We start from the raw sequence: 25,188 nt of genomic DNA, 5'->3' as shown, positions 1-25,188 counted from the left end.
GTCTGGGCCAGTCACCACTGTCTCACCGCAGTAACCTGAGACTAATTACAAAGTTAAATAAACTTTTCATTCAGACGTTTAAGGAAAATGGAGTAATGCTATGATGAATTCAAGCTGGAATCACCTAACTGATGTTTCCTCGTCTGATGGCGTTTTATTCCTTTTGTTTGGGAGTCGTTTGGCTCGAAGCTGCATTAAAACATGCCAGAATTGTGTGTTTTACTGTTTCAAAATTCAAAAATTTCTCCTGACTAATTGTTTGCCAAAGCAGCAAATGAGAGAGTGTTGACAGAGTTTATGAATGAATATGAATATGTCTATGCTTGATGAATTTGGGTTGTTATGACTTGTGGTTTAATGGTTTTAAGTTTTTTCCTCTCTTAAATAGACTCTAATGCCAGTTCTCACTCCCGTTCACACTCTCTCTCTCTCTCTCTCTCTCTCTCTTTCCTTCCTCTGCAGGAACTGCTCCAAGAGGAGACCAGACAGAAACTCGCCCTCAACACACGTCTGCGGCAGATGGAGGATGAACAGAACAGCCTGAGAGAGCAACTGGAGGAAGAGGAGGAGAGTAAGAGGAATGTGGAGAAACAGCTCCTTACTGTGCAGGGCCAGGTACACACACACCCACACACACACACACACACAGCCCTGCCACTTCACAACCAATCGCAACACTGTTACCCCAGGTCCTCATCTGTACTGTTTTTTCTGTCTCTCTTCCTGTGCTATCACTGATGTTTAAAAAAAACAAACAAAAAAAAACAAAAACAAAAAAAGAGCAAGGAGGTAAATTTTACATTTTGAAACATCCACCTAACTCGTTTTCATCTTGATCTTCCTTTCCCTATCTCACTGCATCTCTCGCTTTCTCTCGGTGTCTTTCCTCTGTCTGTCTCTCTGTTTTTTTCCCCTCTGTTTTTCTTTCCCGTCTCTCTCTCTCTCTTTAGCTGGCTGATATGAGGAAGAGGGTGGAGCAGGATGCGGGCAGTCTGGAGACTGCTGAGGAAGGGAAGAAGAGGCTTCAGAGAGAACTGGAGAGCGTCACTCAAAGGCTGGAGGAGAAGGCCTCAGCCTATGACAAACTGGACAAGACCAAGACCCGCCTCCAGCAGGAGCTGGACGACATGCTGGTGGACCAGGACCACCTGAGACAGATCGTCTCCAACCTGGAGAAGAAACAGAAGAAGTTCGACCAGGTGAGCGACCAGGACCGTGACTTAAGTCGGCTGCGAACTCTCGCGTTACGTTCGGTTTCGTTAAAACAAATGCACAGCTTAACAAAGGCCCTACAGAAACAGTTACTGCCTTTTAGAATTGAGAATTACCATCTCCTCTGCTTGAGCCGATTGCTAATGGATTCTCTTTCTCTGCGTCTGCCTGTGTAGATGCTGGCCGAGGAGAAGTCCATCTCCGCGCGTTACGCCGAGGAACGAGACAGGGCCGAGGCTGAAGCCAGAGAGAAGGAGACCCGCGCCCTGGCGCTGACCCGCGAGCTGGAGACGCTGTCGGACTCGAAGGACGAGCTGGAGCGCGCCAACAAACTGCTCCGCGCCGAAATGGAGGACCTGGTCTCCTCCAAGGACGATGTCGGCAAGAGCGTAAGAGCAACTCCAGCTACTAGTGAAATGGAAAAAAAAAATCGTCTGTTTGTACTGCAGCACAAATCAGGCATCTGAAGCGATTGATGTTTGTGGGAGAGTCCAGTTTGTTTTGATTCATTTAAATGTTGTATTGTACATGTTAGACTAGATCACACTTAAACCCGGACCTTTTCCAGTCAAAGTTCAGTTCAGGCCTGGACTAACCCTGTTCTTCAGCTCAGAAATCTGTCAGTCAATCAGAAGACTTTGCAGCTTCACATTCAGTCATCATGTTCAAACAGTTCACCCTCTCTCGCTTTCTCTCCCTCTCCATCTCCCTCCTCTACTCTTCTTTCCCTTCCATTCCTCCCCCTCTCTCACCCCTTTCATCAGGTGCACGAGCTGGAGAAGTCGAAGAGAGGCATGGAGCAGCAGTTGGAGGAGATGCGGACCCAGCTGGAGGAGCTGGAGGACGAGCTGCAGGCCACGGAGGACGCCAAACTGAGACTGGAGGTGAACATGCAGGCCATGAAGGCCCAGTACGAGAGAGACCTGCAGGGCCGCGACGAGATGGGCGAGGAGAAGAGGAAGCAGCTCATCAAACAGGTACACACGCCGAGACCACACCCACCCCGAACAGATTAACAGAGATTAGAGAGCAATTAAGAAAGGTAGCATGGACACATTGATGGAAATCCGATGGAGACAGATACAGAAAAGCCAAGGTGTTGCAGTTAAATGGAGACCAATACTGGATTATCTGTGGAGAACAACCAGTGTAGTCCATGCCACTTAGGCGTAGGGTAATGTTATCTGGATCACATCTAGAATTCAGTGATTTCAGATGCAGTATGGGTAATGAAGTTTGTATTATTGCGTAGAGTAGTGCAGTGTGGGTAATGTAGTTTGTGTGTGCGTGCCCAGGTGCGGGAGATGGAAATGGAGCTGGAGGATGAGAGGAAGCAGCGCTCCATCGCCGTGGCAGCTCGTAAGAAGATGGAGCTCGACCTGAAGGAGCTGGAGGCCGCCATCGACATGGCCAACAAGAACCGCGACGAGGCCCTGAAACAGCTGAAGAAACTCCAGGTACACACACACACACACACACACACACACCTCACTCACAGCACTCCAGTTACACACACCTCACACACACATAACACAGAGTCTCCTCACAGAGAAACGTAACCTCATACACGACTCATTTCTTCCTCATGGAGAAACAGTCACATATAATCATACGACAAAGCACCTCCTCTCAGAGAAGCACTGTCATACACTGTACAAACTCACAAACTCTGTGAATACGATTGGACCTAATAAATCAGATGATGACCTTTTCCTCTGTTTCTCCCTCAGGCCCAGATGAAGGACGTCCTGAGAGAGCTGGAGGACACTCGTATGTCCCGGGAGGAGATCCTGGCCCAGTCCAAGGAGAACGAGAAGAAGCTCAAGAGCATGGAAGCCGACATGATCCAACTCCAGGAGGTCAGTCCGCAAGACCATCCATCTCTCTGTCTCTGTCTCTCCATCTCTCTCTCTCTCCGTCTCTGTGTCTGTATCTCATTTTGTCGCTCTGACATGGTCTATCTCACCTGCTCTACCATGTGTTTTATTCGCTCTCTCTCTCGCTCTCTCGCTCTCTCTCCCTCTCTCGCGCTCTCTCTCTCTCTCTCTCTCTCCCTCTCTCCCTCTCTCTCTCTCTCTCTGTTCCTTTTCCTGTTTGCTTTCTTTGATCATTCTTTTGATGGGATGCCTCTCTCACCACTTTAATCTGTCTCTCGCTCTCTCACTCATGCTTTTCATTTTGACCTTCTTTCATCTTTGTATTGATGCAGTGCCACTTACATTGTTTTATGTATTTATCTCTCTCTCTGTGTCTCTCTCTCTCTCTCTCTCTCTCTGTGTCTCGCTCTCTCTGTCTGTCTGTCTGTAGGAGCTGGCTGCAGCAGAACGTGCAAAGAGACAAGCCCAGCAGGAGAGAGACGAGCTACAGGATGAGCTTAACAACCAGGCGGGCAAGAGGTGTGTGCATGCCCCCCCCCTCCCACCCCACCCCCGAATGCCTGACATGTTTGTTACCCCAACAATGTGTATTTGAAGGATTTGACTAATATAACGATAAGCCTCCTACACTACCACACAACCTCTTTTTTTTTTTTTTTTTTTTTTTTTGATGCATCCCTGTCTTTCTCCCTCTGTTTGTCAGCTCTCTGAACTCTGAGGAACGAAGGCGTCTGGAGGCCCGTATCGCACAGCTGGAGGAGGAGTTGGAGGAGGAGCAGTGTAACACAGAGCTGGTGAACGACAGACTGAAGAGAGCTCTGCTCCAGGTGAGGAAAACGCCGGAAACAAAAAAACCTCAAGCGACGATTATCTCTCGGTTACCAAGCCTTTAAGAAACTCTCCTCTTCATCGTTCATGGCTCACTCCTCCTCTTTTCTCGTTCTCTCTCGTCCCTCCGTCCATCTCTCAGACGGACCAGATCAATGTGGAGCTGACGGCCGAGCGCAGTACCTCCCAGCGCCTGGAGGGGGCGCGCTCACAGTTGGAGCGCCAGAACAAGGAGCTGAAGCTCAAGCTGACCGAGCTGGAGGGAACCGTCAAGAGCAAGTACAAGGCCACTATCGGCGCCCTGGAGGCCAAGATCGCTCAGCTAGAGGAGCAGCTTGACATTGAGACGAGGTGGGTTTGCGGTCATCTCACACCGCTTCTGTTCAGTGGTTCCCCGATGCGTGTCTGAGTGAACAGTTAAGCACGTGGTTATTGATGGTCAGTGTCACACCCTGTTAAAAATAATAGAGTTTCGGGCACACTGTTCTAGTTCTCTTGAGAATAGGTACTTGGGGTTGCCTTTTGCACCCATTCAGAAGATGCTTATGTGTGAGCTAACTGTCTCTCGGGGGTGTGTGTGTGTGTGGTACAGGGAGAGGGCACAGGCCTCTAAACTGGTTCGTCGCACTGAGAAGAGACTGAAGGAGGTCATTCTGCAAGCAGAGGATGAGCGGCGCAACGCTGAGCAGCAGAAAGACCAGGTCAGATTATCACTAAAATAATCTCAAATAAAGACCAGGTCAGATTACCACTAAAATAATCTAAAATAAAGACCAGGTCAGGTAAATTAAAAAAAAATTGACTAAAAGATTTCATTTATGGGCCTTGATTTATCCAAGAAGTTTAGTACATACACATTCTGGGAGTTAGATTGTGTATTTGAGTTTGATTATAATCTGACACTCAGTCCAAAGTCAGAAGGTTGTGTGTTCTGCACATCTTAGTCAAAGGAGTTTTACCTCCTGGTTTTAACACCTCCCCTTCTTCAGTGAACATAGTGCTGCTAACAGAGAGCAGGCTAACTGACAAACCCTTGTGTGTGTGTTTCTGTGTGTTTGCAGGCTGACAAGCTGAACAGCCGTATGAAACAGCTGAAGAGGCAGTTGGAGGAGGCAGAGGAGGAGGCGCAGAGGGCTAATGCTAACCGCCGAAAACTGCAGAGAGAGCTGGAGGACGCCACGGAGTCGGCTGACGCCATGAACAGAGAAGTCAGCTCTCTCAAGAGCAAACTCAGGTACACACTCTCAAACTGAATCTCACACACACACACACACACACACACGCCGACGCCATGAACAGAGAAGTCAGCTCTCCCAAGAGCAAACTCAGGTACACACACTCAAACTGAATCTCACACACACACACACGCCGACGCCATGAACAGAGAAGTCAGCTCCCTCAAGAGCAAACTCAGGTACACACACTCAAACTGAATCTCACACACACACACACACACACACACACACACGCCGACGCCATGAACAGAGAAGTCAGCTCTCTCAAGAGCAAACTCAGGTACACACACTCAAACTGAATCTCACACACACACACACACACACACACACACACACGCCGACGCCATGAACAGAGAAGTCAGCTCTCTCAAGAGCAAACTCAGGTACACACACCCAATCGAATCTCACACACACACACACACACACACACGCCGACGCCATGAACAGAGAAGTCAGCTCTCTCAAGAGCAAACTCAGGTACACACACTCAAACTGAATCTCACACACACACACACACACACACACACGCCGACGCCATGAACAGAGAAGTCAGCTCTCCCAAGAGCAAACTCAGGTACACCAAACTGCAGGACGCGCACTCAAACTGAATCTCACAGACACACACACACACACAGACAAAACTGGCTTTGCAAACACTCTCAGGAAAAACTCAACTACCCCAGTCTAACATGGAAGCAGACTCTGAATATACAAACACACACACACGCTCTAATCTGAAACAATACAACGATATAAGATTGTACACTAAATCTGTATGAGGGCAGTATAGATGGGTATGGAGAAGTGACTTAAGTGTGTGTGGTTTTGTAATGTTGTTTATGTACGTGTTTGATATTTTGTCGTTTGGTTCACAGGCGCGGTGACCTTCCTTACACCATGAGACGCATTGTCTCCCGGACTGGAGGAATCGAGAGTGACGAAGAGAGCGAGCCCAAGAGTGAAACTCCCGAACCCAAACCTGAGTGAAAAAACAAAACCCCACAGTGCCATCTAGTGGCTTTAGCATGACACTGCGGCACGTTTATTGTAACACACAGCTGATACTCGATGGACAACATGGTCCATAGGAACTCAGAGAAGCACATTTACTTAAAACATGTTTTGTGCCATACGCCTTGTGTATCCATCTTAGATCAATGCAGAACACAACCACACACACACATAACAGTTCTTTTTGACAATCAAACCGTTAGTCCACTCCCCTCACTCAGAACGATGGACCAAATTCTCTCTCTCATCACTTCATTCTCTGGGTTAAAAGAAAACGGATAGGAAAGATATTTTTGTAAGGAGACATTCCATTGATGACAGGTTTTTTTTTTGTTTTGTTTTTGTTCTCTTGATCTATTTTTCTAATTGAAATATGAAAGTAAATGTAAAAAAAGATGATAACTGAAGAAAAAACATGGAAGGAGAATGACTGTTGAAGGGGACCAAAGTAATGTCATGATCTACAAAACTATTTTATTCTGAAGTCTTTTTTTTTTTTTTTTGGTAATGGTATATGGATGAACTTATTACTCATTTATGATGGCTTTTGCACTCTGTCTCTCTCTCTCTCTCTTTCTCGCTCTCTCTTATACATACACATACACACGCATGCACCTCTATTGACAAAAGGGGTCTATACTATGCATTGTTCTGTACAAGTCTTTGCAGCCAATAGTACTTTACTCAACATAGTGTATGGGCTTCAGGTAGTAGATTTTATTCGTGTATGTAATGCATTTAGTCTCTCCAGCATACAAAATGACACTTACCTGGTTGTTAAACATTCACTGCAACACACTTGGGCTATATATCGATTTATTTTTGCACTGAGCAATAAAATGAATTTGGACTGTATTTGGATGCAAATAATTTACAGCAATATATTGGAGAATGCAAAACATATACTGACGTAATAAACACAGCACTATGCACTATAGCCTTAAAACAGTTGAAGTCTTTTTTTTTTCTGTTGGTCCATGACTTCTGACTTAAATTTTGGACGCTGCCTTATAGCATCAGGGTTTTTTTTGGGCAGTGTTGAAACGGAATGGTATGGGTTTTTTTTCCTCACGGCACACACTGTATTCTCTGGGTACTGTTCCTTTTCGGGGCGAGCGGAGATGTTACCGTGGAATATCAACTGAAATTCAATCGAAAAAGCGCCGAAGTTCGTAAAAAAAGAAAAAATGAAGAATATTTTCAACTTCCCTGGCTATGGAAACATTGTTAAATTGCCTTTTTACACACGAAACCAAATGTGAGCCCTCTCACTTTCCAAATTTCTTATACAGTAAAGAAATTTACGATTTTTAAAAATCCATGTCGATGTGGATCGGTGCATATGTGTATCCAAGAAACGGTTACCGGTGACCCTCCGCTCGCTCAGCGCGTGCTCAGGGTTGGCCTTTCGCTCACACTGCTGGAAAGTGAGAGAAAATTGGGGTGGAAACTTTATGAATACATATTGTCTCTCTCTACACACTTATAAAAAAAGAAGAAGGAAACGTTAATTTTGTACTACTATTTTCTCTCTGCAGCACAAATGATATACAAAGAGAAGTCATGAATTGTTGGTATTACTGCAATAAAAATGGCTTTCTAAACAGCTACCTTAAATTTCAGTGCCTCTTTTTGTTCGCCTCTTAATGTACTTCTCGCCACCGCCATTGATATTCTGTGTCCAGTAAAACTGTTTAAAAAGTTAAATTTACACCTGGGATTGCAAACGAAAGTGATGGTGGCGAAAAATGTTTTTAATTTGGACAGCATACCTAGGACTTGGGAGGAATTGTTTTGAATCTAACCAGTGTTCATTTTAATTATATTAATTTGGACCACTTCGAAACCGATCTTGGCCAAACGCGAATTACATTGTAATTTTGTTTTAAACGGTCACTGCCCGTGAGATTTCATCTAAAGAAACTTTGAGCTCTTTCGACTAGTAACAAAGTTTCGCCGCGAGAGAGCTCTCGTGACTGCCTGAGCATAATCATAGGCGAGGTCGGATCTGCACTAGAGTGGTCTAAACCGGTTTTGAGCGGATTCGTGACACTGAGCCGCGACTAGGTTGGGATTCTTGCCCAGTGTTGGGTAAAGGGTTTCATTATAGACGTTATTTGTGCTGGAGTCACTACATTACATTGTTCTTATCATCTTCGCATTGGGCAACGTTACTTCAACCAGCCAGACAGTACAATTTAGCGCTTTCTCAAAATAAAAGAAGGCTTTGGACAGAATGGCATTGATAATGAATGTTTAAATTCACATATGCAGTCTGTCGCCTTTACAAAATATATAGTTGCTAGGTTATTTTAGTTCTTAATGTTATACGAAGTACGTTCCAAATAAACAGGACATTTGAGCTGAATCGTTTTGAAATGGTTTTACTCTGAATAATTTAATGTGATTTAAATCACATTTGTTGGTAAAGGTTTGTGCAAGTCCGCTATTTCGCGCGGTCTAGTAGCTGGACTTTTCCCCTCATTCCACCTGACAGTTCCCTTTGCGCTTCTCAATTACAAATATACTGACCCTGCCCACTTGACAGCCAATCAATTTATGGGTGTAGTGCATACGTAACCCGGGCCCGCCCAGCCTTGTTAGAACACTGCGTGCGTCATGTGCTGGTTGCAGAGTGAACTTTTCATGCCAACGTTTTGGGAGGCACTTGTAGAGCTGAAAAATACGAACTATATTTTCTGCTAACAACCCATTTTGTATCCCAAGCAATTCTAGATAGTTGTGCATTTGAATGAGAATTTTGTATTGAAAACTAGTGGAGTATTTCGAAATTATCTTCAAACTATTTATATACAGACCCTCAATGAGAATTTCATTATTCTGTTGTTTTTTGGGGGTTTTTTGACACAAGCTATTTTTGTATTTAGTTACAAAATTTAGTCGTAAAGTTTGGTAATATAACAGAAGAACTGACGACATATTCTTGGCTAAGCATCAAAATTACTACGGAATCACAGAATGTTGTCTTCAGCGGGCACCGTCCTTGACCCTTAACACTAAGAAGTAAGTAAGTCTACAACTGAGTTCTGTAATACTGTTCCAGTGTTGATGCACATATCTGCCCCCCAACAACTGTCTACGCTCACTATCAAGTTTATTCTGAATATTCTGATTAACTATTGAATTGGCACTCGCCGTGCTATAGGGGCTTGAGAATCTACGTGTAGCCACTTACACAGGTTGTTACGCATTTGACCCACTGAAGACTTGCATGGTGCCGTTTTTTTCCTGACAATTTATGGCCATTTTAAAGCCCCATCTACACTTCCTTGATCTGTACCGGACAGCTCGATCTTCGAGCCCCTGTGTTACGCTTCTGACACGGTTTTAATAGTTTATTATTTGATTATCTGTCAGCTGGTGACTTAATGAATTCCACTGTATGTCGCACATACATACTGTAAGTATGTTGTCTTTCTTTCTTTCTTTCTTTCTTTCTCTTTCTGCCCTTGTTTAGCATTACTAGGTTAGATTAGTTGGGAACTGAAGAGAGCGTTTTATACGTTGGGCTCAAGCTCTGCTGCAAGCACAAATTCACATGAGCGAATTACGCGCGTGCTTTACCCAGCTTTACGCATGATCAAACAAACGTGATTTTAATCGACTGAGATGTGATCACAGATTAGTTAATGGGTAGCAGCACGAAATATTTGTTTAACCCGTGACATTGTGTAGGTCAGGTGATTTCAACTATATGACTACCCCAAATCCCCCCCGTTAGTGCTGGTCAGTATTTTGCAGTGCGTCATTGACGTGAGTGTAATAGTAGTGCGCGGGGACTTCTGACTTTCACTCACCCTAACGGACCGTTCGCGTAGCTAAAACATTCGGTATCTTTGTACCTCTCTGACAGGAATTCTTACACGAAGCGACTCATTTCAAAGTGGACGGAGAAACTGAAGGAGCGAACAGAGGCGGAAAACTAACTTCAAGGTGTTTCCCATTCTTCATATCATCAGTATCATGGAGGCTCTACTGGTAAGTATGGCAACAAGTGTAATAAGTCTGCTAGTGTAACTTAATGCCATTACTGGTTTAACTGCTAATACAGGACCAATGTAAACCCGGAACCAAAGAGCTTCAATGAATTTGAATTCATAGGTAATTTCTAAGATACCAGAGTTAAATGACGTGCAAAATCTGTCTCGATATGGAGGTGCAACACTAGTTCACTTTTTTTAAACAAACAAACAAACAAACAAACAGTATAAACCAATCAATGAGACGTTTCAAAGGGTTTCTCCTCCGACACACCCCTAATTAGGTCGGCAATACTTAAACATTTCCTCAAAGCAGTGTCTTTTGTACTTTGAAAGCTCGTATCTGCTATCTAGGTTGCTTTAAGGGTCAGCAAGTTTGCTGTGACTCTGGGCTTTAGAATTCGATATATGTGTAACCGTATGTACATTCACATGAGGCAAATAAAACTCTTAACATAGTAAGCTGAATACTGGTAGTGTATACTTAAGCTAAATAACGTTATATAGTTTTGTTTTTGTTAACGTTTTAATGCGTTTAGAGTGATGCTGCTGATCGTAATTATGCTAGAGGTTAAACTGCCCTGTCCTGGTCATACCTGCGCCATCGCTAAATCTGATGTGGTCGGGTCATGTTGTCTTGTGATGCAGTCAGGTCAAACTAACCTAACCCCAAACTGATTCAGTAGCGTGGCTCTTTTATCAGTATCAGGTCTTTGCATTTCTTCCCTGTGTCCCCTCTTATACTGTCTTGGCCAAAACTGGATTTTTTTCCCTCCAGAGCAAAACAACTTAAGATCATGTTTATTCATATGTGTACTTCACATGTTTACAACGGTCGCTATTGTCCACCTATGGAAGTGGGTCAGACTTTCTCCGCTGACTGCGCACTGATTCTCGCCGAACTCTCAGTCACGCCAACTTTCCCACTGGTTAGCGTAGTGAAAGAATACCGTTGGCGACATTCCGTTGCCATGGCATTTTCCCGAGGGGATGGGCCGCCTCGTAAGATACTGTTTCAGAGACAAGGTTTAAAGGGTTTATGACTCGGGGAGAGTCCAGGTAATTGCAAACGGTACTTTGATACCTCTGGGATAAGCAATATACTATCTCTAGAGTAGCAATCTATCGACTTGGCTATAAACATTATCGATGTCTGAGTCTCTGTTTGATCAGAACACTGAGTAGTCGGAACATGCAGACAAGGTTGTACTTTCAGCAGTAATGGTAATCGAGCAATGAGCATAAACGAGTGAGCACGTAATGCATGTAATGGTTAGACTACAATCTCTCTGAAACTAAACTCACGCCAGACAGTTTGACATTTGAATAAAATTGCCCAACATAAACGTCGAGGTGTTGAGAGAATGCTGGGATACGACTCTGCCTGCATTTCCACAGTTTTCTTGAGAGAGAAAATATTTGTTTGGTTTTCAGTGTGTGTAATGTAATGTGTCCACTCTCTCTCTCTTTCCCTCTCTGTTAGGCTCATCCTGTGATTAAAGCCTTTATGTGTGGTTCTCTGAGTGGAACATGCTCCACTCTGCTCTTCCAGCCTCTTGACTTGGTGAAAACCCGTTTACAGACGCTACAGAGTAACCTTCAGCCAGGGTGAGAGAGATATCTCTGTCTCTCCTTTCTTTCTGCCTGTTTTCATCCATCCATCTAGTCATCCATCCAGGGATAAATTTGACTTGATCATAGAACAGGCTGTGATGGTATTGTATGTGTGTGTTAATGTGTCTGGTGTTGTGCGTATGTGCAGGTCTTCGCGTGTTGGCATGGTGACAGTGTTTCTGACTGTAGTGAAGACAGAGAAAATACTCGGGTTGTGGAAAGGAGTCTCACCTGTAAGTTTGCTACAGGCGACAAATCACAACAAATATGTACCTCCAACATACCCATTTATCTACTTTTATCATCTGTAACAACACCTGTCTGTCTGTCTGTCTGTCTGTCTGTCTGTCTGTCTGTCTGTCTGTCTGCAGTCATTTGTGCGTTGTATTCCCGGCGTGGGGATCTACTTCAGCATGTATTACACCCTGAAGCAGCAGCTTGTCAGTGAGGGAGCCCCGGGTCCACTGCAGGCTGTCCTGCTGGGGGCAGGAGCCAGATCAGTGGCAGGAGTTTGCATGCTGCCCGTCACAGTCATCAAAACACGCTTTGAGGTGTGTTGTGTTTGTGTGTGTGTGAGTGAGTGAGTGCATGTGTGTGTGTGTGTGTGTGTGTAAGTGTGTGTGTGTGTGTGAGTGAGTGTGTGTGTGTGCACTTGTCTGCAAGAGCTTACTTGCATTCGTGAAGAACTGCCACAAGGCCAGTCATGCCTGTGTGTGTGAGTGAGTGAGTGTTAGTGAATGAGTGAGTGTGTGTGAGTGAGTGAGTGTGTGTGTGTTTGCCTCCTGTACACAGCTGGATTTAGAATGAAAGTGGGCATTAGAGCCAGAAAAGGAGATAGCCTGATCTGGAACTGTGTTGTTAAACTGTACACTATATCTTATAACATCATATCAATGTTACCAATAAACACAGATGAAATGCAAAATTGCACTGCACAGGTGATAGGAATCCCTGGCAGTTATTCATTTTTTGTATGAGAGACAAGTGGAGATGGTCAAAGTTCTCTGAGAAATAATCTTTTATGTAGTGTTTTATAGAAGTGGGTAATATCACTGTGTGTGTGTGTGTGTGTTTCAGAGTGGGCGTTATAACTACGTCAGCGTGACAGGAGCTCTGAGGAGTGTGTGTCGGACTGAGGGACCCAGAGCTCTGTACTCTGGACTGACTGCTACACTCCTCCGTGATGCACCTTTCTCCGGCATCTATGTCATGTTTTACAGCCAGACCAAGAATGCACTGCCGCAGGGTCAGTCAGGCGTGTGTGTGTGTGTGTCTGCAAGCTTAAAACCATGAAGAATTTATATGGCTTTGGTTCTGTGTGTGTGTGTGCATGCACGCATCTGTGCTATGAGATTCTGTGATTCATTTTAACAATTGCACAGCACTACCACCAGATAACAGGGTGGACACAACAGGATTTCATCAACCTGTGACTTAATTTCATTTAAAGAAAGAGTTCCTTTTCTTTGTTCTTGACTAGATAATGAACCACCAACTCTCCAGTCAAGTCAAAGACTGAATGAGAAAAAGAAAGTGAAATGGTGAATCGGAGGAGGAATCATCTCCATTTGTCTGTTTTGTCTCTTGAACAGAGACGAGTGTCTCTCCCTATGCTCCACTGGTGAATTTCAGCTGTGGGGTGCTAGCTGGGGTTCTGGCTTCCCTCGTCACTCAACCAGCTGACGTAGTCAAAACTCATATTCAAGTGAGTCCCCAACTCTTCAAGAAGACAACAGACGCCATATGGTACATCTACAAGGTAAATCTGAATGGAATGTGTATTTCTGAATGGAATGTGTAACAAAGCGGGGAGAGAGAGAGAGAGAGAGGGGGAGTGTGCACGCACGTGTGTTTGTGTGAGGGTGAGTGAGTGAGTGAGTGAGTGAGTGAGTGAGTGAGTGAAAGGTGAATTATGTGAACTCTATGTAGGCCAGATCAAACTGGGTCTTATCTATAAGGGTGTCAAGCCCATGCAAAGCCAGCATGCCACACTGTGGACGGCAAAATGACTCGATTATCAAGTCAGGGAGTTTCTCCTGCCTTCACCCTTTTCTCTGTAATATCCCTGTCTCTTATCATTCTGCCTTTCCTACACCCCCCCCCCCCCCCTTTGTACCTTATTCAGCTTACTATATTGGCATGATGGTCACATTTGTGCAAATGAAACAATTTCAGTAATTTCACATTTATACAAACATACACAACCTGGAGTATTCAAAACATCTATGATTTTCCACATAAACCATAAAGAAACTGTTTTAGGTGGAGGGTTTTTCTGATGAAATTTCAATTTTGGCTGTTTTCTCATTCTCTCTCTCTCTCTCTCTCTCTCTCTCTCAGGAGTACGGTGTGAGGGGGTTTTTCCGTGGAGCAGTGCCACGTTCTCTGAGGAGGACGATGATGGCCGCTATGGCCTGGACCGTCTACGAACAGCTCATGACACAGTTTGGTCTCAAATCCTGAGCATAAAGAAGAAAAAAAAAACCTACTGACCAAGAGTCTGAATGTAATGACAAAAAACGCGGTGACTTTGCAGACGGAAAAAAAGCTTCTGATTTTTCTCTTTGTGTTGACCTACATTTGACCTGGTCCGGTAGGTACACAAACCGCCTTAGTCTTGCCATTTCTAGTTGAGCAGAAGACGGGTTGACCAAGGACACGCCGTCATGCACTCTGTGTCTGTCCAGAGAGACTGACGCTCGTGAGAAAACTGATGCTTGTGAGAATGTCGATAAAAGCAGAGCTGTGAAAGTGCTGGACTTTTTTTGTCAAGTTTGCGGAAATTGTTCAAAACACTGAAATCCTGCTTTAAAGAAAGCACTGAGTTGTCTTTTTGTTTGTTTGTTTTTAAATGAACTTCGAACCTGTTGTCTGAATTGATCCTAGAAAAGACAATGTTGCACTACAGTTAGACTTGGTTCAGTCTTAGGTGTCTGATGTCATATATATTCCATTAGGATTTAGCTTTGCTGCACCGTCTGGGGTTAACCAGGAAATTTGGTACAGTTTTGTTATTCTATATATGGGCTGCATTATATAAAAGCACTTTAAAATGATGGAGAATCAACTAATGTACTCGCACAACAGGTATACTCTGTAAACCTGATCTGTCTCTCTCACTCTCTCTCTCTCTCTGTCACACATACGCGCACACACACAAAAGTGTAATGACTGGCTTATGATGGCATCATACAGTTTTCACTGTATGGTGATTAGACTTTATTTATAATAATAATAATTACAGTATTGTTGTTCTGATTGGCTGGTGCTAATAAAATATTGGATATTGTTATACTGGTGTTTCGATTTTTATTTATTTATTTTTTTGCTGTGGTGTCTCCTGTTCTCTCTCTCTCTCTCTCTCTCTCTCTCTCTCTGGACACATTCCAAATTGTAAAGAGAGAGCGTCAGTCCTAAACGTTTAGGCTAACACCTGACGGTAAACCTTAGCCCTTCACTAACTCTTTAACCCCATAACACTAATATTCAACCCCCTCCGTTTAGGTTGTTTGAAAGAATACAATTTAATACACAAAACGACTGCTGATTCGTACTCACGAGGCACTGTAGGTGGAAGTGATGTGGATATGAGAGGTTCTAATAACGTTTCCTTATACCGTTAAAATGAGACCCCACCAATCCTAAAAGCAACAAAAGAAAAGAAAGCGAATCTGTTTGCTCAGGTCATGTCCAATGATTCATTAAATCAATTTGACTTTTAAATGTTAATTTGAACTTTGACAAACAGACAGGATAAACTTGTTTATTTGTATCTGTTTGCTTTTGTGTGTGTGTGTACCGCTCTCCTTCCCGGACACAGAGAGAGAGAGGGAGAGAGAGAAAGAGAGTTGTGGATCCTCAATATGTTCATCTGGGGATCTGGGGTCTTTTGTACACATTGACGTGGCGAGTGTTTAAATGTCTTGTAAAATACGGTTTTGCACTCCAAACATGCTTGTGGGATTTAAAACATTGGGAACACAGTCCCTCAACTGTATTTTACCGTTAAAATTGTCTTATTATTTCGATATAATATATATAGAATATTCTATATTTCTATAACTATATAATGTGAAGAAAACACGGATCTGATTATTTAATTTTGGGCAATCTGAAACACTATCGCAGTGTTACAAATTACTCAAATGAATTTAAAATATTCGCAGATAAAGCCTGTTCTCCAAGCGGAGCATCACCAAATAAAATAATTGCGAACGGCATTGAACGGAGTCCAAGATTTGATCCAGTGGTACCAACTGATAACGAACAAATGTTCCTTGGTAGTTAAACAACGCCAGTCACGTCGGAGTTGTCTGCGTTCTAACAGGTTATTCACGCGTAAAACACGTTTCGCCTTTATTATTGTAAAAGACGTTTTACATTAACATGTCCCAAATAAAGTTCCAATCTGAAAAACAGGGTGCTGCTCTAGTTTGAATAGATGTCTACTTACTGACGCTGTAACAGTAGAATCATTACGTTATGTCGGTATTATTAATTGAGAATCTTTGTAGAGTCATCTTAAGATTATCAAGTTTGAATTAACCTATTTGGAAGTCATGCAATTCATGGAAATATTATTCCCTGGTCATCTGAAAGTGAATGTTCAACTCAGTTGCCCCCCCCCCCTCCACCCCCCGTGCATGTTTTCTTCTATGTTCTGAAATCCTCTTGTATTTACCCTATCTAAGGCCTTGACATGTCCGCACGGGACACCTGATAACCCCCCCCCCCCCCCCGTGTCCTGGTCGCCCCCCCCAGTCGCCCCCCATCTAGCCAAAAGCCCATCTCTGTAAGATTGGATCGTCAGTCAGACTGCTCTGCGTGCGCGCATTCATATCCACTTGCGCTGTATCTCCGAACTGAATCATACTTATGCCTGTTTATAATATCGTCTAATTTTTTTTTATTTCAAAAACATAATTTAATCTTATCACTGAGTACATATTGAGATAAAGTAACCTAGGACGTCAAGTCTCTTTGCAAACACAATTGCAACACAGTACACAGTCCTTCACCGAGAAGTCAGCGTCTCCCCATTGTCTTAATATGGTCTTTGTCTTAATATGGTCCTTGTCTTAATATGGACTCTCCATCCCGTTGTCTTAATATGGGCTGACGGCATGCATGCAAGCAAGTGCACCACGACAAAGGCTCTGTGCGCCATCTAGTGGTTAACATTAAACCTGCATTGAAACGTAAATTGTTTAAATTTTATCCTTTGGATCATTATCCTGAAAGATACTGGGAAAAAAGTGGAGCGTTTGGAACAACAGCAAGAGCAGAAGAGACCAAAGAATAATATTAGAGACTACCAGGGCAAAACGGTGATATTTGGACTGCGGGCTTCATTTGGATCATTAGATTAGCGATCGCTAAAGAAACTTTCAAAGAAAACAAACCAAACCTTACGAGGAGAGAGAAACTGCAATGGAGATATTGTGTAAACGGGAAGAAAAATGATTAATCGTGAAGGAGAATTCGCCGAATTTAAACCTGGTTAAAGTATTTCAGTTCAATTTAATAACGGTTGTATTGTGGCCGATGTGCGACAAAAGGGAAGAAATTAAAAAATGTAAAAAATAGTCTTTCTCAATGTTTTTTTTTTTGGATTTTCTCCATTTAAATTTACACTTTTTCTAATCTTATATTCTGTATTTTATACGACTCGTCCCCTTGTTGCTGAGCTGACCTGTTTCTCTTGTGCAACACATTTCATTGTCCCGTTGACTCTGTGTTAATCTATATATGACAAATAAAAGTGAAACTGAACTAAAACTGAAACCGGAATATCATACCTTGTAGTTGAAGGACCACCTATAAGCTGTGGAAGATTATGTCAAGTGCATCTAAAGAGGTAAATAACAGTCAAGCCTAAAATGCGTTTTCGTTAGACATTAGTATAGTTTTTCAGAGACAAGGCATTGAATACAACGGTACGTACGTCATCTAGGTACGTAGTCTTGGTTTTGAGCGCTTGTTATGATCATACCATGAGGTTAAACTGGCTGAGTAACCTCATTTCAGACGCCTGCCAGTGATGTATTTTTTAACCGCCACTGAAATACGCACATTGCGTAACGGCATCGTGTCAAAGCATAGCCAATTCATGTACAGGAATGACATAATCTATATCATTCTTTAAAGGAGAGGAGAGGAGGTGTCAGAGTATAGCCAGAGGGAGCCTTGATGATATCCGACTGATGGACCCAGAGGTATCAATGATGTTTCACTGTGCTCCACTGAGGGGTCTCAGAGAACATCAAGTACAAGTGACAGCAGAAACCAGGTCCTGCATTCTCTGTCAGCAACTTCAGTAACAACAGACAGTCAACATTCACTTCATACACTTGCACTGAGGTTTTTCAATGAGTTTCAATGCATACTCCCAGTGTCACCTGTAAAATATTAATCATGACATTCAGAAACATTCATTTAACTGTTGAAATCCTGTGTGGCATTAAACTGTATCTTTTACCTTTGTTTCACAGGTTTAACCAACAACATGTTCCTGAGGTTGACAAACATATTCAGGCAGATGAGAGGGTGACCAAGGAGCCCTGGCTGTTCAATGGGGCCAAATTCAGACTGTGTTCAGCGAACCTCGCTATACCCCATACTTCCTCAAAGTGCCTGCAGGATGCAGGTGACACATATGGGGGAAAACTGTGATGGTTGTTTTAAAACGGTCAAGGACATGGTAATAGAAGTAGAGAGAAGTTCTATGTGTCTGTCAAATGTGGCTTGTCAACAGACAGAGCATGGAACGCATTCGAATGAAACGCCTGGACCTGGCTTGTCAGAATGCGAGAGAGCCTAACTCTGAAACTGAAACAAAGTTGCAAATAAGTACATTCAAAGGGACCAACCGAGGATCACAAACACATCTGAATGTACACACATTGAGTCAAACAAGAGAAGAGCTACAGTTTTGTGTTTAGAGTTAGGTTTAACCTGTTGCAAACTGGTCAAAAGGGGTGGAGGAGTTGATGTGTTGTGGTAGAGCTGGGCTTAGGGATTCACAGGCACTACTGGCCCAGCCTCTAGAGGTGGGGGCTGTTATGGTAACTTCTGATGGACAGGTGGTTCTACTCAGGAGGAGCCAGGAGGTGACGAAGGCACAAGGACTCCTCGACGTACCTGGAGGACATCCAGAACCACGGGTATAATGGAACAGTGAAGGGGCAGCGTGGAGACAGGTAAGTGTTATCCTCTCTGAGTCTGATCGTTTCAGTTCCCTTTCTATAAAATTACTAGCATATTTACACGATGAGAAAGAGGCACCAGGGAAACATTAAACCAACAGCTACTCTGGGCCTCAAGGACCAGTATCGTCTATCTCTTGAGCAATTTATTATGACTCTGTGTTACTGAAATAATAATTTAGCCAAACAGACATTTATATTTTCAGTTGAGATGAGCGGAGAACAACAGAGGACACTTTTATCAGGGAATTCAGAGAGAATGCTGTTAAAGTTCTGCTGTGTTATTCTGATTATGAAGACTGACTATGACTAACACAGGCCCCACACTCTGACCTTTGTCCTCGGGCTGTGTGTAGGGGTATCAGTGAAGAGACGATCACTGCTGAGATGTCAGCTGAGTTACACACCGTTTGGGTGTTGTTTTAAAAACCAGTTCCACTATTTGTTAGTGACTCTATCTTAAAACGTTCTATTATATATTGTTCTCATCTAAGTATATTTCACTTTTGCATTTAGACCAAAAATAAACAATACTGTTGTTGTGACTAATCAGTAGTTGGTGTGTCTGAATCACATGCGTACCCACATATTGCAAAATGAGACATGTAAGCTACAGTGTTTCTCTACTCTGATCCTGCCCTGCATGTTTTAGATGCTTCCCTGCTCCAACATACCTGATTCGACTGAACATGCAGGGCAGGGAGTCCCCAGGACCAGGATTGAGAGACACTGAGCTGGGACACCGTTCAACAGAAGAGGGCAAATAGTGTTCATTGAAGGAATTTTATTTAAAAATGAGACGGAGCTTTTTTTTTTTTTTTTTTTTTAAAGAATGCTCATCATTGCCTCTCGTATCCGTCGTGCGCTACCCGTCTCACGTGCATCACAGACCTCTGCGTCAGGCTCCCGCGGGAGGTCAGCGGCAGCGTCGATGGTCCACTCGGGCAAAAAGTTCTCTTTGTTCATCTCGCAAACGTTATGCAGTACGCAGCAAGCCGCGACAATGTCAGGCATTCTAGAAATGTCCACGTCATTGCGCTTGGCGAGGCACCTCCAACGGCCCCGCAAACGTCCAAATGCATTTTCGACCACCGATCGAGCAGAGCTTAAACGGTTGTTGAAGGTGTTCTGTTTGGGAGTCAGGCGGTGGTGATGGGCGAACCCTCTCATTAGCCACTTCTTAAGAGGGTAAGCTGCGTCTCCGATGAGATGGATGGGCACCTCCACATCGTCTACAGTCCTGGATTTCTGTGCGGAAAAATATAATACGGATAGATTTGCTCTAGGTTGGACTGTTTCCCACTATACTGAGGTGCTAGTGGAAACACACACACACACACACACACACACACACACACACACACACACACACAAGTGTGGTGAACCTACAAACATAGTCATTCACAAGATATGTGTTTTTGCAAGTCGGTGAAAATGCATAGACGGGCTGCAGCCCAGCAAATGGAACACAGTCATTGCTGACACGTACCTCACGCGGAAACAAGTAACCGTCTTCTTCTTCAGCCATCTGGAAGATAGGAGAGTTGCAAAGCACTCTCGCGTCCTGTGTTCGACCAGGCGACCCCACGTATATGTCTGTGAAGCTGAACAAAAGAATCCGCCGTGAGCAAAACATACCGCATTCCAGCAGTTAATATTTAGTGACAGTTATAACAGAGCTAATATTTAACACGTCACACATACATAATAATAATTCTTACCAGAAACTGTGGTCTACAACCCCTTGCAATACAATGGAATACCATCCTTTCCGATTGCAATAAGAAGCTGGATCATCCCTCGGAGCAATAACTGGAATGTGGATTGCGTCGATGGCACCTGCACACATAGGATAACCTCGCTCTACAAATCCATCGAGGGTTTCCTGAAGTTGTTCCCCTTTCGGCAGGCAAATGAAACGCTTGAGTAAGTTGTCCTTTAGAGCAGATGTTACTTCACGCACTAGACCACATACAGTAGACAGTCCCACACCAAAGAGACAGCTTATTGTCCTATACTCGCTCGGAGTGGCATACCACCAAAGAACAATGGCCAGTCTTCGGCGAGGTTCAAGAGGTTTTCTCCATCTTGTAGTCTTTCGTGTTAGGGCGGGTTTCACCAGACGTAACACATACTCAAACGTACATCGGGACATGCGAAAATGACGTCTCCATTGCACATCGTCAAAGTTCTGCAAAACATCTGCCCAAAATATTTCCCCGCTCGGTCTCTCGCGCTTCCATATGGCCTTCTCACATTGCTGCTGGACATAGATCCAAAACGCTGCAGCTTTCTTTCTCCGGTGGGATCTTCGTGCACGGAGTGCAGCTGCGTCGAACTCTTTTCTGCTTGCCTGTATATCGCTTTCCACTCTATCTTTGATTTTGCTTATACGTCCAGATACATGCTGTATTAATATCAACGCAGACATCATTACGACAATTCGTCCACCATCTTCGACGTGCTGTAAACAAAACACGGCGATCTCCGCAGCATACTTTTTGCGTCATGTCCTGCCTCCTGCACGCTCTACCAAGGCTCCACCCCTCGCTTAAAGTAAACGGAGTTGTTCCCGTAGCGCCGTTCACATATGCGCTACGGACTATAACCGCAGAATCAGGCTCGTATTATGTGTGAAGTTACCCTTTCACACTTGCAGCACACAGCGGCAGATAGTCCGAGTCAGACGTGTTCACACATACTCGAAATACTCCGTTTGGTTTAGGCAAGGGGTGGCGTCTGGGTGGAGGGTGCAGGAGGCAGAACATTACACAAAAAGTACTCTGCGAAAATCGCAGTGTTTTGTTTACAGCATATTGAATATGGCGGATGAGGCTGCCGACTTTTGTCTGACGATTTTGGCGTCGGCCCTTACCGACAGAAGTTCCCGAATCTCGTCGTCTCTCCAGTTAGACATTTTCGTTGGTGTCTTCATCTCAATGACCCTTCCTCTTCACCCTCGGAGTATTCTACCGGTTTCGCACTAGTCGCATGTTAGAAACGGCATCAACACACCCGCTTGCTCGCTGTGCATACTCCGGAGTATATTCCGCTCTATTCACACATGGACCCAAACGAAGAGAAAACGGAGTTTGTGCTAGGGGGCTGGTTGAATAAAGTCTGTTTAGAATCCGAGTCGCCTGATTCGGACGTTTTTGTTCACACTTACGGTCCTTCCGGTTAGAATCCCGATTATTTTAGGGTTGCAGCGCATGTGTGAAAGGGGCTCAAGTTACAATGACTGAACGTCCTCTTTCTGCTGAGGTCAGGAGTCATGATTCAAACAGCTCTGATTATCAGTCCGGTTTTTGATCCAGTCAAGTTTATATTTACAGATTTTCCATTAGCTGAGATTTTTATACATCCATCTTTGGGTTAAGTGTCTCACTCAGGGACACATTAGCAGCAACTCATCATGATCCGGATTCAAACCCATAACCCACTGGTCACTGGGCTGCTTCAGACACCACCACCATATTATTTCCTGCTGTGTCACAGGTCAGGGTGGGGCTACAGTATGGGCGGAGTCAAGACAATACAAGGAGACAAACTGCAGTATAGACCACGACAGACCATTTCTTTCAGCCACCAAACCCAGAGATCACAAAGACAACAAACAAAAGCTTGGCAGTGGTCTGGGTGAATAGTGATGGTCTGGCTCCCACCAGGGGCTCAGTGAGGGTGTCTGGGGTTGGAGTTGTCTCCTCCAGGGCTGGGCAGTGATTCTCTCACTCCTCTATAGAGACGAACACAGTTTAAGGGGGGAGAACTGGACAGTGGAGCAGTGTCAGTCAGCGCTTTCGGACCAAACAGTTCTAGGGTCTCAGCTGATAGGAACTATCCCCTGGGGAGCTTCCCCTAGAACTACATACGTTCTAGGGCCTTTTTTCTGTTTGCATTCGCACCGCCAGCAGGAACGCTGAAGTGACGTAAACCGGCAGACGGTGCAGCAGCTAAGAGCTGTTGATTACGACTAACCATGGATAGCGGCACATTTTTAAGTACAAATTTAATGACTTTTAAGACCTTTTAAATACCTCCAAAAGAAAAAAAATGCCATTATTGCAGCCAAAGAAATCAACAGACTAGATTACAGTATACACAATTAACCAGTTTTATTGAATTTGAATGACAGAAATATTGAGTACACATTAGATAACATATAACTGCCTTCTCATTAACGGAAATAAAACTGTATGGCGATAGACCCAGTCCAATGGAAAAAAATGTCCCCCTGCATTTATGCATTTACCACCGCAGTAGCAGTGAATGACTCAATGGGCAGAGTACTTTTCGGGTGCTAGCATCGTGTTTTTTTTTTTCTTTTCCCGCAGCCCTCACATCGTTAGCTGGATAAACACATTCTTATTTTAAGTTAAAATGCGGATCACAGCCACACAAGCGGACACACAGGCACCTACTGAAGCGGAGTGTACGCTACTTCTTCAAGTATACATCGGACGTTGCAGAAATAGTCATTGTTGGGGGACATAAAATACCGGTAAAATAAAACTTAAAAACCATGTCTCCCCTCCTACAATCCAGACATTTTAAGGCATTTTTAGACATGAATATCAAAAAATAAATGTAATATGTTCTAAGACTTTACATTTTGCACAGATTTTTAAAAATGGCCGTTGCAATCATCGTATACCTGCGACTGGACCAATAGCTGTACACCTACGTCACAAGGTTCCTATTGCGCTGCGAAAGTACCTACCCTGAAGTAGGAGCTTAAAAATCCTCTAAAAACGGTGTTCTAAGAACTATGATCGTTCTAAGTTCCTGCGGTGCGAACACATGAAAAAGGGGGTACTTTCTCCAACAGAAAGCGCCTAGTTTCTCTCTGTGTCAAATACAGTCACACTGCCTGTTACTGTAGCTCCTGTTGATTAGTAAGAGTGGATCCAGGTGTGTTAATGACTAAACACACTCAGGTGTGTTTCCACAGCCAGCTGCTGGAGAACAGACTGTGGAGATGAGTTCATTTCTGATGGAACGCTGGCTTCCAAAATTATAATCTGTAATAGAATAACAACATCATTACACATAACATCTGTCTGGACCGTCTGTGTTAAATGCTGTATCTATTAGTTAGATCTACTAATCTGTAAGAGAAGAACAACACTGTTTTTATTACATCTGTCTCAACCATCTACTGCTCTTCCATAACAGTATTTTCTTCAGGTCTGGCCCAAGTCTTTATGGGGCGAATCAAATGTTGAAAAGCTTTTCGTCTGCAGTGAGTGCATTAGCATGTAGTAATGTTACTGAAGGCTTAGCCCTTTTCAGACTGTTAATGCTACTTTGTGGAGGAAATTCTAAACTCGTCTTTTTTTTTAAAACTGTGACTTCCTAACCAAACAATTGTACTCTGAACTGAATGTGTTTAAGTGACTGGACCAAAAAAATTAAGTCTGTCTCATCCAACACAAGCTACTGCTGCTGCAGTCAGTCAACAATGGTTACTGCTGCTGCTGCCTGTTCCTGGCTATTGAGCTGAGTCGTCACTACCACTGACCTCACTCACAATGCACTTTTGCAGCCATGCAGACAGACTGTGTGTTGAGACTATGTGACAGAGAAAATCATTTTTGTGTCATTCAGAGAGAAAATGCAGGCATTATAACGTTTTAGACACTTCAAAAGTAGTTAAAAGTTCCAAATACATTTTACAAGTATCTAAAGTAGTTGCTACGTGCTTTTTGGCAACAAAAAAAGGTTGCCAATGTAGTCTGAAAAGTCGCTAAATCCAGCAACAAATTTGCTAAGTTGGCTTCATTGCTTGCATCAAAATGCAGTTTACATCCAAGACAGATGGATGTGACACAGCAATGCCAGACAGGGAAATGTTAAAGTATCGTATCAGAGGCTTAAAATGATCATATTTTGAGGAAAATTATTGTACTTGAGTCATAACCAAGAGAACAAATGTAGCAGTAAACTCTCTCTCCAGCAAACTCTCTTCAGTGTCACTCTCTCACCACCCGCTGCTCATTTGACCAGTTCATTTAACTTGGAATATTATAACAATAACTGCATTGCACTGGGTAAATATAGTACTGGCCTGTAAGTTACTACATTCAATATAAAATACCTAAAATTTCTGATTTGTGAAGAGGATTTGATTAGTGGTTAAGTTAAAGACAGCGTGGTGATGAATGTGAATCGTGAGTCATGTTCATCATCACAACAATCATGATTG

General features: G+C 43.6%; 3 protein-coding genes and 1 pseudogene across 6 annotated transcripts in view; 3 read left to right on the top strand and 1 right to left on the bottom strand.

Moving 5' to 3' along the window:
• Positions 1–7,774, top strand: part of LOC115829568 (myosin-9) — a 36,175-nt gene extending 28,401 nt beyond the window's left edge. For all 3 annotated transcript variants that reach the window (XM_030793704.1, XM_030793702.1, XM_030793703.1), the window contains 12 exons: positions 463–615; positions 951–1,199; positions 1,389–1,601; positions 1,977–2,189; positions 2,508–2,669; positions 2,943–3,071; positions 3,520–3,608; positions 3,793–3,916; positions 4,060–4,268; positions 4,510–4,618; positions 4,979–5,151; positions 6,028–7,774. In XM_030793704.1, the coding sequence (XP_030649564.1) occupies positions 463–615; positions 951–1,199; positions 1,389–1,601; positions 1,977–2,189; positions 2,508–2,669; positions 2,943–3,071; positions 3,520–3,608; positions 3,793–3,916; positions 4,060–4,268; positions 4,510–4,618; positions 4,979–5,151; positions 6,028–6,139 (1,935 nt within the window). In that variant the 3' untranslated portion in view covers positions 6,140–7,774. The remainder of the gene's footprint in view (positions 1–462; positions 616–950; positions 1,200–1,388; positions 1,602–1,976; positions 2,190–2,507; positions 2,670–2,942; positions 3,072–3,519; positions 3,609–3,792; positions 3,917–4,059; positions 4,269–4,509; positions 4,619–4,978; positions 5,152–6,027) is intronic.
• A 1,041-nt stretch (positions 7,775–8,815) lies between these two features.
• slc25a38a (solute carrier family 25 member 38a) lies at positions 8,816–15,046 on the top strand. 2 transcript variants are annotated; one of them, XM_030793400.1, is made up of 8 exons: positions 8,816–9,187; positions 10,038–10,162; positions 11,648–11,772; positions 11,927–12,011; positions 12,150–12,329; positions 12,856–13,024; positions 13,371–13,537; positions 14,119–15,046. In XM_030793400.1, exons 2-8 carry the CDS (start codon positions 10,148–10,150, stop codon positions 14,239–14,241), a joined length of 864 nt encoding a protein of 287 aa, XP_030649260.1. In that variant the 5' UTR covers positions 8,816–9,187; positions 10,038–10,147; the 3' UTR covers positions 14,242–15,046. The 2 variants fall into 2 exon arrangements, with proteins under 2 accessions (XP_030649260.1, XP_030649261.1); XM_030793401.1 differs by lacking the exon at positions 8,816–9,187 and having other exon boundaries at positions 9,928–10,162.
• Positions 15,047–17,981: 2,935 nt separating this feature from the next.
• LOC115829714 (uridine diphosphate glucose pyrophosphatase NUDT22 pseudogene) lies at positions 17,982–18,947 on the top strand (annotated as a pseudogene).
• An 861-nt stretch (positions 18,948–19,808) lies between these two features.
• LOC115829713 (NACHT, LRR and PYD domains-containing protein 12-like) overlaps positions 19,809–25,188 on the bottom strand; it is a 135,811-nt gene continuing 130,431 nt past the window's right edge. The window contains exons 22-24 of the mRNA XM_030793881.1: positions 21,627–21,722; positions 20,473–20,587; positions 19,809–20,231 (exon numbers count right to left, since the gene is read on the bottom strand). Coding sequence (XP_030649741.1) covers positions 19,809–20,231; positions 20,473–20,587; positions 21,627–21,722 — 634 coding nt within the window. The remainder of the gene's footprint in view (positions 20,232–20,472; positions 20,588–21,626; positions 21,723–25,188) is intronic.

Source organism: Chanos chanos, chromosome 16 (genome assembly GCF_902362185.1).
Source record: "Chanos chanos chromosome 16, fChaCha1.1, whole genome shotgun sequence".
NCBI lineage: Eukaryota > Metazoa > Chordata > Actinopteri > Gonorynchiformes > Chanidae > Chanos > Chanos chanos.
The sequence above is the reverse complement of the archived record's forward strand: the minus strand, read 5'-3'. Positions and strand labels throughout refer to the sequence as shown.

Excerpts from the sequence above, each read along its gene's own strand:
- slc25a38a (XM_030793400.1), top strand. Across the intron at positions 12,330-12,855 it reads TCATCAAAACACGCTTTGAG|AGTGGGCGTTATAACTACGT; the intron begins GTGTGTTGTGTT and ends TGTGTGTTTCAG. Across the intron at positions 13,538-14,118 it reads CCATATGGTACATCTACAAG|GAGTACGGTGTGAGGGGGTT; the intron begins GTAAATCTGAAT and ends TCTCTCTCTCAG.